Source organism: Cebus imitator, unplaced genomic scaffold (assembly GCF_001604975.1).
Source record: "Cebus imitator isolate Cc_AM_T3 unplaced genomic scaffold, Cebus_imitator-1.0 Scaffold295, whole genome shotgun sequence".
NCBI lineage: Eukaryota > Metazoa > Chordata > Mammalia > Primates > Cebidae > Cebus > Cebus imitator.
In genome coordinates, this window is record NW_016107610.1 from 2,542,788 (window position 1) to 2,562,010 (window position 19,223).

Below are 19,223 nucleotides of genomic sequence, written 5' to 3' on the forward strand. Positions count from 1 at the left end.
AAAATGTTCACAGAAAAGATAAATCGAATGTGGAACTCCTCCCCACAAAGTGTGTAGGTTTCTAGATCCTGTTTGCTTCTGCTTCCGCAGACTCTCCTGGCCCCTGGCAGAGAGGCCATGGACAGACAAACATTGCCCTTGTGTGACCATCCCTTCCTCCGAGGCACAGGGAAAGGCACCTTTGAATGATGTGTCTTTCTCAACACAGTCTTCACTTTGCCCCTCACAGTCCTCTCTGCTGCTCACAAGGGGGTGTGTGCCTGGGGAGGGAGAGGAGGGCTGGGCACGGCTTGTGCACCACACAACCTGGCTTTGTGGTGGCGCTTCACACCTGAGAACGCACTGTGTCTCTGCTGGCCCTTGAGAGGGTTTGGCATGGTGGTTCGTTTCCTGGGCCCAGGAAGGAGAAGACTGTAAGCCCTGAGCGTGGTTGGTGAGTTTGGTCTGGACTCAGCGCTTACGGATGCTCCTGGAACCTGGGAGGTGGACCGGGACTGGAGAAGGGAACGGAACTCTGGCATTGGCAGGGGTGGGTCTGTTTGTGGTTTGGCACTCCTGCTGGCCGGTGCTGGAGCAGCCAGCCGTGCTTCCCTTCAGCACGTGTATCCGGGATGAAGCAGGGGAGCCACAGCTGGCTTTCCAAGGCTGCTTCCCAGCCCCATTTCGGCTGGGTCTCTCCTTTCCAATACCCTTCTGAATGAGAGTCCCCCTTTGGGTCTGGACCCCTGACCTTGGCCAGCTTATTCTTTGTCCATTGTGGGTCCGCACTCACAAATGTAGGAGCTTTTCTTCTGAGCCCAAGCTCTAGGAGAGACTCCTGTGCTCTTAGGACCTGGAATCACGGAGGGTTGGCTGGCCTTCCCCTCTTGGCACGAATGGAGGCTCTGCTATGCTGGGGGCTCCATCTCTGAGGCTTGATGTACTTATGTGTATGTCTCCCCATGCACCAATGTCCCTGGAGATGAAAGGTGGAGGGTGAAGTAAGGTCCCTCCAAATAGCGAGGGGATGGGACGCTTGCGCTAGTAGCCTGCCATGCTCGGAGCCTGGCCCATCGTCAGTGGCTTGCCTCTTGTAATGGGTCTGGGCCAGAATTCCATTCAACCCCTTGATACCTGGCCCCAGCCTGGCCAAGAGGCACAGGCTGCCTTGAAGAAAGACTTGCCTGGGCACTGGAGCTCTGGCCACAGGAAGATGGACAGACATGGTAAGATGGAAGCTGCCTTGGGCAAGGCCAGGCTGTGCTGTATGTTGTGGGGAAGGGCACCTCTGAATAGCTCTTTGCCTTTCCTAGGAGCACCTTCTGCTCCATCATTGCTCAGCTCACAGAGGAGACCCAGCCGCTGTTCGAGACCACACTCAAGTCCCGGGCTGTGTCCGAGGACAGTGACGTCAGGTTCACCTGCATTGTCACAGGTAAGAAGGCTGCCTGTATGCGCCATGCCAGGGCCTCTACACAGAGCAGGGTCCAAGGGGGCCGTGAGGATGGGCATGGTGGCGTGGCGGGCTGTGCGCATAAAACGGTGTGAGGTGACATTTGCTTTCTGAGCTTTCTCTCCAGTTTAACCTCCCTATGAGGGCTGGTGTCCCTGGCTCCTCCCATTCTGGAGCCTCATGTATACCCTACTCTTCTTCAGAACCAATCCTCAGTGAAGGCTCCTGACCCTCATACATAATGACTAATGGATATTTGTTGCAAGAAAAAAATACTCCAATGGAAAGAGATCTTTGAGGCCATCTCCCTGAGTGTCCCCATGTTATAGTTGAATAATTTGAGGCTTGGGAGTTTCAAGCCTGAGTGGGGAATTGCATGTGGTGATTCTGACTGCAGACCCTGGAGGCAGAGTGCCTGGCTTGCAGTCCTGGCTCATCCCCTTTCCAATGATGTCACTGAGCAGGTTCCATAACCTTTCATCTGCCTCATCTGTAAAGTGGGGATGATGATATGATGCACTTCGTAGGGTTATTTGATATTGAATGAGTTAATACATGCAAAGCATTTGTAGTAGTACCTGACAGACAGTAAGTGCCATGTAAGTGTTAGAAACTCATGACTACTATTTGCATTTCACTGAGCTCTGTGGTGGAATTTGAAGCAACCATTTGGTAGAAGGGGAAGCAGAGTGATACTCCCTTGGAAGGGGAGGATAGTGGGTGGGAGCGCTGGGGGGGTGGTTCCAGGCATTGCCTCTCACCCAGACCACCCAGTAGAGACTCCAGTCTGACCTGCCTCAGGGCCTGCAGGACCCACAAAGGGGTACCCACCCCTCCCAGCTGTGCAGCCAGCAGGTCCCAGGTCCAGGCTCCCTCTGGAGAGCCTGTTGTTTCTATAAGTCAAAGGCATTGGTGGTTTCCAGCTGTGACATTCCCTAATTCTCGAGGACTTGTTTACCCCAGCCAGAAAACAGCTTCTCACTTGGGCAGTTCTCACCCTTACTCAACCCTCTGAGCTGCAGACTGAGAACACTCTCTGCTCCAAAGGACATAGAGAAGGGCCTGCATCCCTTCCCTTTGTATGGCATGATGAATTTCACAAGTTGCCTGATTCCACTGTCATTGAATTCTTACAAATCCCTGTGAAGTAAGTGCTATTTTCAGTCAAATTTTACCAAGGAGGAAGCTGAAAGAGGCTGATGCATTGCCAAAGTCCGCAGCACTGGTAGGGGAGACACTGTTTCCGTTCTCCAGCATCGGATGCTGCTTGCTGCTTCCCACCTGCATCTCCTGTGTTACTGTGGCACTAACAGTTTCCTAGAAAAACTCAGTTCTTTCACAGTTTCATGCTTTTGCACATACTATTTTCTCAATTTAGAAAGTCCTTAATCCTTCTTTTTAAAGAAAACTAAATTTTACTTTGTCAAATTAATATATGCACATAATTTAAGACCTCAAGTTACACTAAAAGGCATATTTCAAAATACAGCAGTTCATTCCTCTCAAGTTGTCTTCCCAGAAGCAACTGTTTTCAGCTTATAGCTGTTTCTTCTGGCATGTATACATTTCCATAATGCTGAGGAATACGTGAAATTCTCCAGGTTTAGATGTTCTGTATTATACCATCATTTTCTCTGTTTCCCTAAACTTACCTTCTTCATATAGTTATGTTGATGGCTGTTGTGGAAACTTGGTTCTTGTCTTCTTAGTTTAAAATAATTTAAACAAGAGACGCACAGCAAAGGAGATAGAACAATTTATTGCAAAGGAAAAAGAATACCGTAAAAGTTAGGTGCAGAATACACAGGACACCTGAGAGAGAAAATTCAGCACGGTTTCTCATGAGGATGAGACAGCAAAGACTGGCACCTAGGGGGAGAGACTCCCTTTCTGTGAGTCTTACATGATTATTCATGAGGAGGTAGGAAGAGGTGTTACTTACTAGTAAGCATGTTCTGGATGGTCCTCTGGGTGCACATGCGCAGTAGCTGTACATACTTGTTCATACATCATGAGTAGCTGGGACCACAGGTGTGTGCCATCACACCCCTGCTAATGAGCCATGCATCTTAACTCTCCACCCAGGGCTGCGTGTTTTACTATTACAATGAGCTGAGGCTGAGTTTGAGGACAGGTAGAATCAAAATGCCCCTGCTGTCTGCATGGGAAATTCCATACTGGAGATAGCTTTGCTTGAATGAACTTTGCAATGCTCATGCTGGGGCTTATTGTGTTGACCGAATGGCCCCGATGGTTACCATACCCTGAGGACATGGTTACTTCCTTGACTACCTATCCTGCTTCAGTTGTATCGTAATTTTTGCTTAAATCAACATTTACTGTTTACCTTATTATGCCTAGGCAGTATTTTTCATAACTGAACATTGTAGTTTGCTATGCTTATATTTTTTTCTTTTGTTTTTCCTAATGTCAGCACTCTCCATAGTTTTTCATCTGTTTCTTTTTTTGCTGTCTGTTGCTAATTTTTCTTATACCTCCTAATAGCCTCTTAATACAATATTCTGCAATGTGAATGATGTCAGTAATCTGGCAGTTATTTGGATTGGAGGTATCCCTCTTGGAGCTCTTCATTATTCTTTTATCTGAACTGCTAGCCTTTTAGGGCCTGATATACAGCTGTGATGCTGGTCTTCCCTTTGCTTAAAAGCTGGTTTAATTCAGCTTCTTGGATCTCACGTCTTCCTTTCTTGGTTTACTTTTCGGCTTGATTGAATACTGCCCCAGTATTTTCATCAGGCCCTGAAGACAGTGCAGCAGCTGAGGGCCTGGTGATGGCGAGGTCTAGAACTCGCTCTCCTTTGAGTCCCTCTGCTCCAGTATGCCTCAGTATCTCTCTGCATCTGGTTCACAATGGCCATCCTTAGATTCCCTTCATGTCTCTTCTGTGATAGGTTTCCTGCTTTTTGTGTTCATTCTTTTTCTTTATTTACATTCTTGTTTTGGTAGCTTTCTAGAAAGAGTACATGTGAAGCAGACGGATTCCTTGCGTCTGAAAATGTTTTCTGTTTTGTTTGAGGCAGGGTTTCCCCTGTCGTCTAGGCTGGATGACACAGATCACTGCAGCCTTGACCTCCCAGGCTGAAGTGATCCTCTTACCTCAGGCTCCCGGGTAGCTGGGACCACAGGTGTATTTCATCACACCCAGCTTAGGGTGTGTGTGTGTGTGTGTGTGTGTGTGTGTGTGTACGTGGTAGAGACTAAGTCCCACAATGTTGCCAGGCTGGTCTCAAACTACTGGGCTCAAGCAATCCTCCCACCTTGGCCTCCCAAAGTACTGGGATTATAGTAGGCATGAGCCGCTATGCCTGGCCTCTTTTTTTCTACTTTGCTTTTTCTCAGGAATTTGGCTGGGTATAAAATTGTAAGATGAAAATAATTTTCCTTCAGAATTTAAGACATTGTTCCATTATCTTTTTGCTTCCACTGTTGCTTTTCAGAGTGAGAAAACGGCTTGATCCTAACTCCTTGCATGTGACCAGTTTTTCTCTCTGGAAGCTTGTAAGAGTGTTCTGATATTTCATAATGATGTATTTTGATACGGGTCTCTTCACCCTGGAACATGCTTAGATGCTTTCAGTCAGACGTGGAGAGCCTTTAGTTCTGGGAATTTGATTTTATCCTCCTGTTTTCTGTCTTCATACTTTATGAACTCTTGTTTGGATAGCTGTTCCCCTGGACATGGACTTTTACTTTCTTATCCTTTATTCCCCTGTCATCTATCTGTCGTTCGCTCTACTTTCTGGGAGATTTCCTCAGTTTTATCTTTCAATTCTTCTACTGAATTTTTAATTTCCAAGAGTTTTAATTTTTGTCCTTTTTGAGACTCTAATTGATGATGGTTTTCTAAACGTTTCCTTTTCCTTGCGTAGTTTTTCTTCTGTCTTGCTTTTTTTTTTTCTTAATCTTCTATTACAGGCTCTCCTTCCATATCTAGAAATCTTTGGCTGTCAGCTAATAAGCAAGAGTAGGGGACTTAACAGCTGATAGAAGGTTCTGGGCAAGGAGGAGGGGCCTGAAAACTGGGCTGTTCACTGTAGGGTGACCTAGGTAGCCACTGTTGGGAACTACCAAGTAAGTTTCTTTAGTTCCTCTTCTTGGACTAGCTAGGTTGCCTAGTGAAAGGTTTCCTGAGACTTATGCAGGCTAGAGGGCTGGGTGGGCTCTCAGCATAAGACATTTATTTTATGATATATGGTTATTATGTTTTTCTATTTTCCATAGAATAGTCGTGCCCTCAATTATGCTGGCTTACTCTCAGGACAGACTTTTACATTTCCAAATAATAAACCTCACCTTTGGCCGTGGTGGGGAAGGAGCAGTCATCCAGTGAGACAGAATGGGTGAAGGGTTCCCGCTGTCTGTTTTTGAAGCACCTTTTAACTCTTCCTCTTTCCTCTTTCTCCCCGTTCCAGAGGTACCAAATTGCCAATTCTTATTCCCCGTGGGGATTTTCTGGTGTGAAAGGATATTTCTCAGTTTTCTCCACTGCCAGCTTAGGGTTGAGCTGTCTGGCATCTGCTAAGTCAGTTTCCACTTGTCCATCTGCTCTCTAACTTTCAAAATTGTGTTGCTCCTGTTACTCTCCTTGCTTGTTCTCTTCATCTTTGTGCTTTTGTTTATGTTGATTAAAAAGTATTTTCAGTGCAGTTTAGTGAGCTTGAGGGAAGGTGTGAAGGCAGATGGGATATTCATTCTGCCTTTTTACCTAGAAACCTACTCTTTTTCTGCCTTGCAAATTCCTTCTCATCTTTCTTTTTTTTTGAGATAGAGTCTCACTCCATCACTAGGCGCCAGGCTGGAGTGCAGTGGCGCGACCTCGGCTCACTGCAACCTCCGCCTCCCGGGTTCAAGCAATTCTCCTGCCTCAGCCTCCCAAGCAGCTGGGACTACAGGCATGCACCACCACACTCAGCTAATTTTTTTTTTGTATTTTTAGTAGAGATGGGGTTTCATCATGTTGGCCAGGATGGTCTCTATCTCTTGACCTTGTGATCCACCCGCCTTGGCCTCCCAAAGTGCTGGGATTACAGGCGTGAGCCACCGCGCCCGGCCCCCTTCTCATCTTTCAAGGGCCTTGCCCTCTGGGAGGTCATCTCCAGTGTTTCCAGGAGAGCTCTTGCTCCATCCTCCACCACATAGTTTTTTTGTTTACACATCTCTGTCTCCAACCAGATCGTGACATCTACAAGGACAAGGCACACACCTGACACATCATGCCTCTCCAGAGCTGGCACAAAGATGCTCAGTATGTATCAGATGACCACAGTGAAGCTCGACTGTGCCGATGCCAAAATCAGTCCCTTTTCCCCTTCCCACATTGCCATTTCAGCCGCAGCTTTGGTACCCGGGTAACGGAGCTGCAGTGGGTATCTGGGACCACTTGAGAGGTGCAGGTATCAGGGATGGCTCTCCCTCCTCTCCTTTTTCCATCCTGTTCTTTGTAGCCATGGACTCTGAGAGCAAGATGGAGATGCCAGACATGAGTCTGATTTATAGAATCACGGGGTATTTTATTGAATACTCCAAATATCACCATGGGGGTAAGTGGTTCCCTGTTTCAAGCCTAATCCAAAGGAGCAACCTTTTCTGCCACGTCTCATGATGACCAGGCAGGGCTCCTCAGACATTTATTTTATGATATATGGTTGTATATCATAGCCCCTACTGTGCTGAGATCTACAACACTGCCAGTGGAGGCTGGAAGGTTTCTGGGGCTCTGTCTCTGATATCCACACCTTAGTCCATTGTTGATCTTCTCCTCTCCTGCCCCCACTCATCCTCACATACATTCAGAATCCCAGCTTACCTGAGCTTTATGTAGCATGCTAGGAACGAGGTGTCTATGATCACCACAATACACCTCAAACAAGCCTTTTCCAATTAGCAAGGAGAACACGCAGACTGTAGGAGAAGGGAGGGAGGAGAGGAGGAGCAATGCCGAATGCTCTGCGAGCTAAAGAATCAGGGCTAGAAACGGGGAGCTCTCTAGTCCGGAGAGGTGGAAGGTGGATGGATCTCTGGGTGAGACTGGCCTCTGTGTGAGGCTGCTGTTCTGCTCCTGGCTTGTCTCCAGACTGACCACACGTGCACTCTTCCTTCCTCACTGCTGATAGCATTTCCTAAACAAGGCTAGGATGAGTCAGCCCACTGAGGCCCTGCCAGGCAGAGGTGATGTTTTCCTGGTGGTCAGAACTTCATCCATCCGTGCCAGTGCTCCTGCTGGCTGACCTGTGATGGAAGCCCTTGGGGGAACAGAGAAGAGAGGCAAGGCCCTGGGGTTCTTCCCACTCACATAGGCTTATGGGGAGATAGTGGGCCTCTGCTAGCTCTGTCTCCCCGAGGGGCCCCTCTCGCCAGAGTGCTGCTGTCTTTCTTGAAGCAGCCCACTCTCTGCAGCACAGGGGCTTCCCTCCTCTACTCTCCTCAACTCTGTTGTAGATTCTATGTTGGGGTGTGTGTGTGTGTGTGTGTGTGTGTGTGTGCGCGCGCGCATGTGGGTGCACATGTTCATATTGGGCTGGAAGGAGGAAGCATCAGCAGTGGGTAGGTTGGACAAAGGGATTGAGTCTTTTGAAACAGGACCATGTTCCTAAAGAAACTTTTTTTAGAGAAGTGAGTCTAATATAATGACTGTTGGGAGCAAAAACTCATATATTGATCCCAGAATCCCCGGTGGAAAGAGTACTGGAAAAAGGAAAAGGAAACCTAGGGCTTTGTCATGTGCCAGCTGTGTGACCCTAGGCAAGTTACTTAGCTTCTCTGAGCCTCATTTTCCTTTTGTGTAAAATAGGATTTAAAATATTAGCCTGTGTTATAGAAGAGAGGGATTTCAATTCTGGCTTCTGCTTGCCAGCTATATAACTTTGGACAAGAGCTTTAATTTCATGAGCTGGGATTTCCTCATCCTTAAATTGGAGATTAGTACCTTCCTCACAGGGGTCTTGTGAGGATTAGATGAGATAATACATGAGAAGTATTTAGCTCAGTATCTGGCACACAGTAAGTCTTCACTAATGTTAGCAATTGTTTGCACAGAGTTGTTCTGAGGGTCAAATAAAATTCTTGTATTTGAAAGCTTTTTGAAAACTTTAAATTTCTGTTCATTATTCTTTTGAATCGGAGCTTCTGTGAACTGGGAATGTCTCGGAGAAGTCTGCAGGTTCCAAGCTGGGTTCTTGAGTCAGGTCCGCTGGCTGTGAAACAGAGGCCACATGGTGTGAAGGGGCTGAGGGAGGGCCACGGGCTCAAGCGCCACCGTGGGTTCTCTTGGCCAGGGCCAAAAGTGTGTGCACATCTGCCTGTGGATATGCACAAGTGCACAGCTGGGAGTCAAGGGCCCAGAGCCCCCCTGCTTTTACGAATTTTAGAATATAGTTCACATTATTCAGGGCTGAAGACAATGTGTTCTCCCAAATAAATTTACTTCCAAAGCTCATTGTGGCTCTGAAGCCCTAAGCTGTCGGGTTGGCCCCCACTGCGTAGAAGCGGCACCAGCGGGTGGCATGGGGGCTGAGGCCCCAGCCCTGGGGCTGTGGGGTCCATTCAGCTTCTCCCTCCTTGCCCCACCCCTGCCCTCTTCCCCGGGTATCTGACTGGACTCAGATGCCCTGGAGACTGGGGCTGTGCTGGGCGGGTCATGGGGCAGGGAAGCTCTGAGCTGGGCCCTTGTAGGGATGAGATCATCTCACAGGATGGTGAGGACACCTGTGCTGGCCCTGGCCACACACACAGTGATGTAACCAGGGGCTTTAGCTCACAGTGGAAACATGGGGCTCGCTTTACAGCCAGGGCTGCCCAGAGTTTGTTCCTGGCTGACGCAGCTGCAGCCTTGCCTCCCCCGCTCCCTGCTCCTGCACACAGTTCCCCAGCGTGCCCTTTGCTTGTCGCCCTCCCACTCTCCTGTTGTGGTTCCCTTGTCAGGAATGCCCTTCCACCTCGTGTGTTCGCCCGTCACCCTACTCACTCATTTACTTATCGTCCTGCAGACTTCTTTTAAGTGATTACCACATGCCAGGCACTGTCTTAGGTGGTGGGGATATAGCAGTGAATGAGATACAGTTTCTACCACATGGAACCTAAGTCTAGCAGGAGAGACAGGCAAGGAAATAGTCAACGACAGTATTGTGATTAGTGCTGTGAAGGGGAAGCGCAGGGGACATGAGAGCTGAGGGGAAGCGGGAGATCAGAGGGACTGAACCCATCTTCTCTGAAATCCTGCCCACCCTCCAAGTCGAGTCCAAGTGCCACTCACTACAAAAGCCTTTCCTGAGTCCCCAGCCAGAGGTGATCACTGCTTTCTCTGCAGCCCTAAGCACTTAGTGCATTGCTTCATTTATTCATCTATAAATATTTAATGAGTGTTGATTCCATACCAGGGACTATTCTAGGAACTGAGGACACAGCAGTGAATAACACAGATAAGTCCCTGCTGTCATGGAGCTGATATTTGTCATGGAAAGGATGGACGTAAACCAACACACTCATAAGTGTATAATATGTCAGGTAGCAATGTGTTCTATGAAAAATAAACACAGTTAAGAGGGATAGCAAGGGCCTGGGAGAGGGAGTTGCTGCTTTACACAGGGTGGTCGGGAGGCTTCTCTAGGGAAGTAACAGAGCCCTGCAGGGGGCAAGCCATGGTGTTCATGCGCTGTGTGAGGCCAGCCGGCAGGACCACACGGGTGGGTGCAGCAAGGTGGGGGAGGGTGGAGGGAGGTGGGCCCAGCATGCTCACAGGGCCCAGATCATGAGGGCTTCGTGAAAGGGAGCTATTGTGGTGTTTTGAGCAAAGGAGCACCGTGATCTGACATTATTTTAAAAGGATCACTCTGTCTCTTCTGCCGAGAATGGGCTGAAGAGGCCACAAATGAGATCAGTGAGGAGCTTACTGCAGAAATTGAGGTGTGAGATGATAGGAACGTGGACCAGGCTGTTGGTGGGGAACAGCAAGGAGCGATCAGATTCTAGATATATTCTTAAGGGAGGGCCAGCAAGATTGCCTGATGGAGTAGAGGCGAGACAAGGAGAGGAAGGCAGGATTGCCTCTGGGTCTTGGCCTGAGCCAAACAGGATGAAGTTGCTGTTTACTGAGATTCGTGGAGACCGACTTGGAGGGGAGACTAAGGAGCTTGGATGGGACCTGGTAAGCTTGATACCTCTTATACTTTCAGGAGGAAATGCCAGGTATGCAGTCAGAAATAATGATGAGGAGTTGAGGGCAGAAGACTGGACTGGAGATAGAAATTTGGGGGTCCATGAGTATACATATATTTGAAAGTCACAGGATAGAATTAGGACCCCCTGGTTGTGAGTGTGGATAGAGAATGGAAAACAGCTCTGGCCTGAGCTCTGGGGCAGGTCTAGGTAGTAAAGAGCTCTTTTCTCTGACGAAAGAGCTCAGGAAAAGCGGCCGTGAAGGGGGAGGAGCAGCCAGAAAGAGCAGTGCCCTAGAAGCAGTGAAGCAAAGGTGTCAGGAAGCAGGGTCGGTGCTGCTGATGGGTTGGGCAGACGGGCATAGGAATTGGCCATTGGATTTGGCAAAGTACAAGTCACGGGTGACCTTGACAAAAGCGATTCTGGTGCAGTAGAGGCTATCAAAGCCTGATTGGAAGAGAGAAAATGAAGACATTGAGTACAGGCAGCTCCTTCAAAGAATTTTTCTGTAAAGCAGAGAGCAGAGAAATAAGAGCAGGGTCTGGAAGAGGCTGTGGGGTCAACGGAAGTTATTTTTAAAGAAGGACACAGTTTGGCTCACGCCTGTAATCCCAGCACTTTGGGAGGCAGAGGTGGACAGATCACAAGGTCAAGAGATTGAGACCATCCTGGCCAACATGGTAAAACCCCGTCTCTCCTAAAAATACAAAAATTAGCTGGGCGTGGTGGCGCACACCTGTAGTCCCAGCTGCTCGGGAGGCTGAGACAGGAGAATCGCTTGAACCTGGGAGGTGGAGGTTGAAGTGAGTAGAGATCGCACCATTGCACTCCAGCTTGGCGACAGGGCTGTCCCCCTCACCACCCGCTCCCCCCCACAAAAAGAAGGACACAATATAGCAGGCTTGTACGCTGGTGGGAAGGATGTAACAGAGAGGAAAAGTTTGATGATGCAGGAATGAGCAGGAATAATTGTTGGAGAAATGTCCTTGATTAGGCACCAGCTGGCGGGATCCAGTGAGGGGCCGCTTTAGATAGGAGCGCAGGGTATCTGTAGGCAGCAGGAAAGGCAGAGCGCCGGTGCAGATGCTAGGCGCATTGCTGCCCTGTGTGTGTGCCTGTCACGTCTCATCTTTTCTACTGCACAGTAAGCTCCCGGAGTGCAGAGACCCTGTCTTATGTGCTTCTGTGTCTTCATAACCCTAGCTTGCCAGTCATATGTACTTAATATATATCTCTGAGTGAGCGTATCTTAGCAGTCTCATTCTGAGCAAGTAATGCAGATCAGCCAGCTTAAGAAATGAAGCAGGATTCGTTGGTAAGTCCAGAGGGGATTCTTATGGAATGCCTTGCTGTGTCCAAGCAAGGAATGGAACTAGTACTTGGAAGCATCTTGGGACTCTCTCTGTCTTCCACTTCTATTCAATCCTGAACATCAACTTCCTTTTTCCATCTCTCAGTGTAGCGTTTGCTTCTCAGTCCGTGTGGCAGAACGTGACTGCTCTACCCTTTTGAAGTTAAATTTCCAGACACAATGGTAGACTGTCTCTAGGTTTTAATTCCCAAATACGTGGTCAAAGAATTAGCTAGATTAGTTGATTTGGTGTCCATTACTGGACCAATTAACTATGGCCAGAGAGGCAGGGGACATGTGACAGTAACAGCTGGGAGTTCTTCCTGTGGGTGGGCTGGAAGTGGCCAGAGAAGAGGGGCTCGGCAGACAGTCAGTCAGTGTCATTGCAGTGACGGGATGGGTAGGAAGATGTAGATGTGTGGACAGATGGACGATGGGTAAATGAATGAATGAATGAGTGGACAGACAGTTTTAGCCATGTAGTCAAATAATCCTAACAGCTCGGGAACCTGAAATGAAAGGAGGAGGGCTCTTGGAAGAGATGTTCGTGTTGGGACATGAGGGAGGAGACCTCTGAGGATAGAGCCCTTACTGCAGTTGAGAAAGTTGAATGGGCCACTACAGAAGGAAACTTATTCCCAGCAGCCAAGGATTTCTGGAAACTCCTTGTCTCCCTTCCCACTAGGAAGCTAGAAAGTTTCTCCTCCATATTTTCCTTCCTATTGCTGAAGGGGAATCATTTTCAGCTTTGACAGGGACCAGCTTCTAAAAATAAGCTGAGCTATCATTCTTCCAGCCAGCCTAGGGCAGATGGTCCCGACCAGTCTCTTCAGGTGGTCTGGGAAGCCACAGCCTTGTGTTCTCTCTTCCCATTATTATTATTATTATTATTTTTTTTTTTTTGAGACGGAGTTTTGCTCTTGTTACCCAGGCTGGAGTGCAATGGCGCGATGTCGGCTCACCGCAACCTCCGCCTCCTGGGTTCAGGCAACTCTCCTGCCTCAACCTCCTGAGTAGCTGGGATTACAGGCACGCGCCACCATGCCCAGCTAATGTTTTTTGTATTTTTTTTTAGTAGAGACGGGGTTTCACCATGTTGACCAGAATGGTCTTGATCTCTTGACCTCGTGATCCACCCGCCTCGGCCTCCCAAAGTGCTGGGATTACAGGCGGGAGCCGCCGTGCCCGGCCCATGATTATTATTATCATCCGTCTCACTCTGTCGCCCAGGCTGGAGTGCAGTGGCGTGATCTCGGCTCACTGCAACCTCTGTCTCCTGGGTTCAAGCAATTCTCCTGCCTCAGCCTCCCAAGCATCTGGGATTACAAGAGCCTGTCACCATGTCTGGCTAATTTTTTGTATTTTTAGTAGAGGTGTGGTTTCACCACGTTGGCCAGGCTGGTCTCAAACTCCTGACCTCAGGTGATCTGCCTGCCTCAGCCTCCCAAAGTGCTGGGATTACAGGTGTGAGCTGCCATGCCCAGCCTCTTCTGATTATTTTGGAACTGGCCTTCCTGCAACCTATCTCCTGCTTCTTTCTCAGGATACCCAGAGCCAGAGGTGACCTGGTACAAGGATGATACAGAGCTGGACCGCTACTGTGGCTTGCCAAAATATGAGATCACTCATCAGGGCAACCGCCACACACTGCAGCTGTACAGGTGAGGGAGAAGGGCCTGTTTTGTTCTCTCTGCCCTCTCGAGGGCCCTTTGGCTGGGGCCCTGCCCTCAGAAATGGAGCAGTCTGGTTGGAGATACCCAGGCACTGTCTGGGATGGAGGGCGGGATTCTGCTGTGTGGTTGAACCACCTGGTGAACCACATCTGCCTTCCAGTGTCTGGGAGCTCCTAAGGCCAGGGTGGGAGTGTTACTGACAATCAGAGAGCTGGTGCAGCCAGAGGAGGTCCTGACCTACGGAAATATTTTCCGTGAGGTCAGCGGCCAAAAAAAGCAACTGTATCATCATGACTTCACAAGGCGCTGTGCTGGTCACCTGCTTCTGAAGGGAGCTCTCCTGGGCCCCAAGTCTAATCCCTCCTGGGACAGTATGGCCTTGGTCAGCTGCCACCCTTTTGCCAGCCTCAACTGTAATGGAGGATGTTGTATGCTGTGATGTGTGAGGTGGGGCGTGGCACGCGGCAGGGCTTGCCGTGGGGAGGGGGAAGCATGCTCGGCTCTGAACGGCTCTGGCTGGGGGGCGTGGGGGGCTCTCACCTCCCAGGAGGGGACAGGTGGCACCTCATGCTCCTACCTCTAGGTGTCGAGAAGAAGATGCCGCCATCTACCAGGCCTCTGCCCGGAACAGCAAAGGCATCGTGTCCTGCTCAGGGGTCCTGGAGGTGGGCACCATGACCGAGTACAAGCTCCACCAGCGCTGGTTCGCCAAGCTGAAGCGCAAGGCTGCCGCGAAGCTGCGCGAGATCGAGCAGAGCTGGAAGCAGGAGGCGGCGCCGGCGGAGGCCGACACGCTGCGCAAGCTCAGCCCCGACCGCTTCCAGCGCAAGCGCCGGCTGAGCGGGGCCGAGGCGCCGGGCCCCTCCGGCCCTGCCAGGGAGCCCGAGGGTGGGGCCCCGGCGGCTTGGCAGGAGGGAGAGACTGAGTCAGCCCAGCACTCAGGTTTGGGCCTGATCAACAGTTTTGCTCCTGGCGAGGTGACCACCAACGGGGAGGCTGCCCCCGAGAATGGGGAGGACGAGGAGCGTGGCTTGCTGACATACATCTGTGACGCCATGGAGCTGGGGCCTCCGAGAGCCCTCAAAGAGGAGAGTGGGGCCAAGAAGAAAAAGAAAGATGAGGAATCCAAGCAGGGCCTGAAGAAGCCAGAGTTAGAGAAGGCAGCCCGAAGCCGCCGTTCTTCGGAAAACGGCATCCCCAACTCAGACGAGCCTGACTCCTGCGGAACTCGGGGGCCCGTGGGCGTGGAGCAGGTTCAGACCCAGCCCAGAGGCAGGGCTGCACGGGGGCCTGGGTCCTCTGCCACAGATGGCACCAGGAAGCCAGCCTCTGCTGGGGACACTCCAGACAAGGCCCAGAAGGCCCCGACCCCGGCCCCTGGCCCAGGCCCAGGCCAGGAAGTGTATTTCTCCTTGAAGGACATGTACCTGGAGAACGCCCAGGCAGTCAGGCCTCTGGGGGAACAGGGCCCCCAGCCCCTGAGTGTCCAGGCGCCTGGAGAGAGTCCCAAGGGGACAGCGCCCATTAGGGCTAGAGGCGAGGGGGTGCCTGCGGCTCCTGGCCAGCCCACACCCTCCTTGGCCCCCCAGCCGACCAGGCCTTTCAACAGAAAGAGATTTGCCCCTCCAAAGCCCAAAGGGGAGGCCACCACCGACAGCAAGCCCATTTCTTCTATGAGTCAAGCTCCAGAATGTGGGGCCCAGAGCTTAGGGAACGCCTCACCCCAGGCCTCTGTCCACGTGCCGACGCCCCCTGCCCGGCGGAAACATGGCACCCGGGACAGCCCCTTACAGGGACGAGCAGGCCACAGGACTCCAGGAGAGGTAAGTGGGTGTTGGGCGTCTGGAGGCTGCTCTGGGAAGCTGACCTCATGGAAACTCTTGCTGCAACTGCTCGGCAGCCAGCGAGCAGTAGGCTATTTATAGAAGGGTGGGGAGGGGCTGGAGTGCCAGCAGCAGGGGACCGCAGGCATCCCCATCACCCCAGCCAGTCTCCAGACGCCAGGCCTGTGGGGAGCACAGCCTGACTGTACCGCTCCTCTGAGAGTGTAGGAGTTCGCGGCCAAGGGGACCGTGCCCCGGAGGGGGGTGCAGGAAGATAGTATTCTCTGGGTGGGAAAGGGGGCCAGTGGAGGGTTTCTGTGGGCTCTGCTGAGGCAACAGCGTTTCACGGGGCAGACGGAGGAGCAGGCATGCCCTATAGTGTACAGCAGGTCGCAACGCGTCTGCGCATTAGATTTTTAACAAAGCTGAATGTCCAGGAAATGCTGGTTGAACCTGGATTTAGCTAAGGTTCTGGAGCCAGGCATACCTGTATGCAAATCTGACTGCCTTTAACATGGTGTGATCTAGAGCAAGCTGTAAAACTGGAAGAATAATAATAATACCAATGCCCACTTGATAGGGCTCTTGTAAGAATCTGGTGCCACTAAGAACGAAGTAAGTGGCAGTTGGGATCAGATATGACTACGGTGGGAGACAGAGGCCAGCCATTTTGCTCGATAACAGGAGTGCCTTCATCTTCTAGGGGGCAGGTAGCCAACAGAGAAAAGATGATGTTTTGTGTGAAGACGGGGTAGTGGAAAGTCCCTTCCTCAAAGAGGCAGATGGGCGGCAGCATTAAGGAGCTTGAGGGGCCGGACTGAGAGGGGCAGGAAGGAAACAGTTTGTCCCTTTTGGTTATAGCTTCATGTTTCAGGGGTATGGGGGCATCATTTCAGAGGTTTAGGGGGACAGAGTGTTTTTTGTTTTTTTTTTGAGGTGGAATCTTGCTCTGTCACCAGGCTGGAGTGCAGTGGTGTGATCTTGGCTCACTGCAACCTCTGTCTCCCATGTTCAGCCTCCTCAGTAGCTGGGACTACAGGTGTGTGCCACTACGCCCAGCTAATTTTTTGTATTTTAGTAGAGACGGGGTTTCACCACGGCCAGGGTGGACTCGATCTCCTGACCTTGTGATCCGCCCACCTTGGCCTCCCAAAGTGCTGTCATTACAGGCATAAGCCACCGTGCCCAGCGAGACAGAATGTTTTATAGTGGGACAAAAAGAAGACAGTGTTTCTTATTAGTGGCAGAAAGAAAAGTGTTGCAACAGCGGGGCTGGGGCGGGTAAAATAGACAGAACATATTTACACTAAGAAATACTGGTGGTTTATTTGAAACTGAGTGTCCAATATTTCTTTTCTTTTCTTCTTCATTTTTTTTTTTTTTTTTTTTTTGAGATTTTGAGATGAAGTTGTCCAAGCTGGAGTGCAGTGGTGCGGTCTCAGCCTTCTGCAGCCTCCAACTCCCGGGTTCAAGCGATTCTTGTGTCTCAGCCTCCCAAGTAGCTGGGATTACAGGTGTGAGGAACCACGCCTGGCTAATTATTGTATTTTTAGTACAGACGGGGTTTTGCCATGTTGGCCAGGCTGATCTCAAACTCCTGACCTCAAGTGATCTGCCCACTGCAGCCTCTCAAAATGCTGGGATTCTAGGCGTGAGCCGCCGCGCCCAACCCACTATTTGTTTTTGCTAAATCTGGTAACCTTAAGTGGAGACCACCTTTGGTTTTGGTGGGAACTAAGATGAGACTGTTTCTCAGGGGGGAGGAAGCAGGAGTTATGGGTCCAGGAATAGCTTCATGGGGGAACAGTGCTTCCCAGGGGTAGGGACAGAGGACAGGTGGTTTCTCAGGGCAGTGAAGGGAGGCACACGAGGGACAAGCTGATACAGCACCTTGCAGAGGGCAAAGGGGAAAGGATGCTTTGTGGAGAAAAGAAGAGGCTTTTCCATGGAGAAAACTTTCATGGCGGGAAGGAGGGGAAGACTGTGAAAGACTGACTGTGGAAAATGGTTTTCTTTCATGGCCGCTGAGGTCAGACTGTAGGAACAGTGGTTCAGAGTGGAGTGGAGCAAACTTCAAGGACCTCAAACCAGACTTTCCGGAATCTGTTCCTGACTCTTGCCCCGCTCATGCCTGGTCTCATGTAGTTTTGGCCACTGGTGTGGTAAGTCCACATGGCCCAGGGAAGACTTTGTGTGGCTGCTGCACGTGCCTGACAGCCCACAGGCTGCAGAGTAGGGCCTTTTGGAAGAAATGGCTCTTGTAGGCCCTCATAGCTCATTTAGGAAGAGACCAGGCTGGTGGCCAAGTCAGTGTGCAAATCTGGCATCTCTGCCTATGTGGTGAGGAACCCCAAACCAGATGGTGGCATCCTCCTGGTAGGGCCAGAAGGGGAAGGGCCACCTCTTCCTTACCTCCCAAAGGTAGGAGGAGGGGCTCAGGCAGTGTGGTACTTGAGAGTTGTCTGTGGTGGTTCCACTGCTCCTACGAAAACCTCATGGTTAGGCCGGGTCGGTGGCTCATGCCTGTAATCCCAACACTTTGAGAGGCCGAGGTGGGCAGATCATGAGGTCAGGGGTTCAAGACCAGACTGGCCAACATGGTGAAACCCCGTCTCTACTAAAAAATACAAAAATTAGTTGGGCATGCTGGCTCTTACCTGTAATCCCAGCTCCTTGGGAGGCTGAGGTAGGAGAATTGCTCCCCCTCCCTGGGAGGGGGAGGTTGCGGTGAGCCAAGATCGCACCACTGCTCTCCATCCTGGGCTACAGTGAGACTCCATCTCAAAAAAAAAAAAAAAAAAAAAAAAAAAAAAAAGTTTGCTACACTTAACCAACAATAGAAGACAAAGAATGAAAAAAAAAAAAAAAAAGGAAAAAGAAAAGAAAGAAAACGAAAAAAACACCACAAAACAAAATCAAAAACCTTATTTCTTTTTTCTTTTTTTTGAAAAATGTTTTAATTTAAAAAAAGGTTGAATAGGTTATACATGTGAAACGTGTTTAACATCTATGTATACTTTTAAGCTGTTGGTTTTTAGTGGATGAATTGGATTTTTTTTTTTTTTGAGACAGAGTCTTGCTGTTTGTCACCCAGACTGGAGTGCCATGGCACGATTGTGGCTCACTACAGCCTCAGCCACCTGGGCTCAAGTGATCCTCCTGCCTCACCCTCCTAAGTCCCATGCCTCAGACTACAGGCATGTGCCACCACACCTGGCTATTCTTTTTCTTTTTTTATAAGTTTTTGTAGAGACAGTTCTCACTATGTTGCCCAAGCTGGTCTTGAACTCCTGGGCTCGATTGATTCTCCTGCCTTGGCCTCCCAAAGTGCTGCCATTGCAGCTATGAGCCACTATGCCTGGTCTGCTTATTCATACTCTTATCCTGCCAAATTTCTTTGGAAAAAAAGTTATTTTTTTGATTATAAAAAAAGTAGTCATAGTAGAAAATATGGAGGAAACTCTAAAAACTTGAAGTGGGAAGTAAAGGTCGGGCACAGTGGCTCACTCCTGTAATTCCAGCTCTTTGGGAACCTGAGGCAGGTGGATCACCTGAGGTCAGGAAAGCCTGGTCAACGTGGTGAAGCCCCATCTCTACTAAAAAAAATACAAATGAAATTTAGCTGCGGATGGTGGCAGGTACATGTAACCCCAGCTACTCAGGAGGCTGAGGCAGGAGAATCACTTGAACCCAGGAGGCAGAGAGTGCAGTGAATTGAGATTGTGCCATTGTACTCCAGCCTGGGTGATAAGAGGGAAACTCCATCTAAA

General features: G+C 50.1%; 1 protein-coding gene across 2 annotated transcripts in view; it reads left to right on the plus strand.

Annotated features, from left to right (window-relative positions):
* Positions 1-19,223, plus strand: part of ALPK3 (alpha kinase 3) — a 58,261-nt gene that overhangs the window by 9,065 nt on the left and 29,973 nt on the right. For both annotated transcript variants that reach the window (XM_017502292.2, XM_017502293.2), the window contains 3 exons: positions 1,293-1,414; positions 13,501-13,618; positions 14,214-15,453. In XM_017502292.2, the coding sequence (XP_017357781.1) occupies positions 1,293-1,414; positions 13,501-13,618; positions 14,214-15,453 (1,480 nt within the window). The remainder of the gene's footprint in view (positions 1-1,292; positions 1,415-13,500; positions 13,619-14,213; positions 15,454-19,223) is intronic.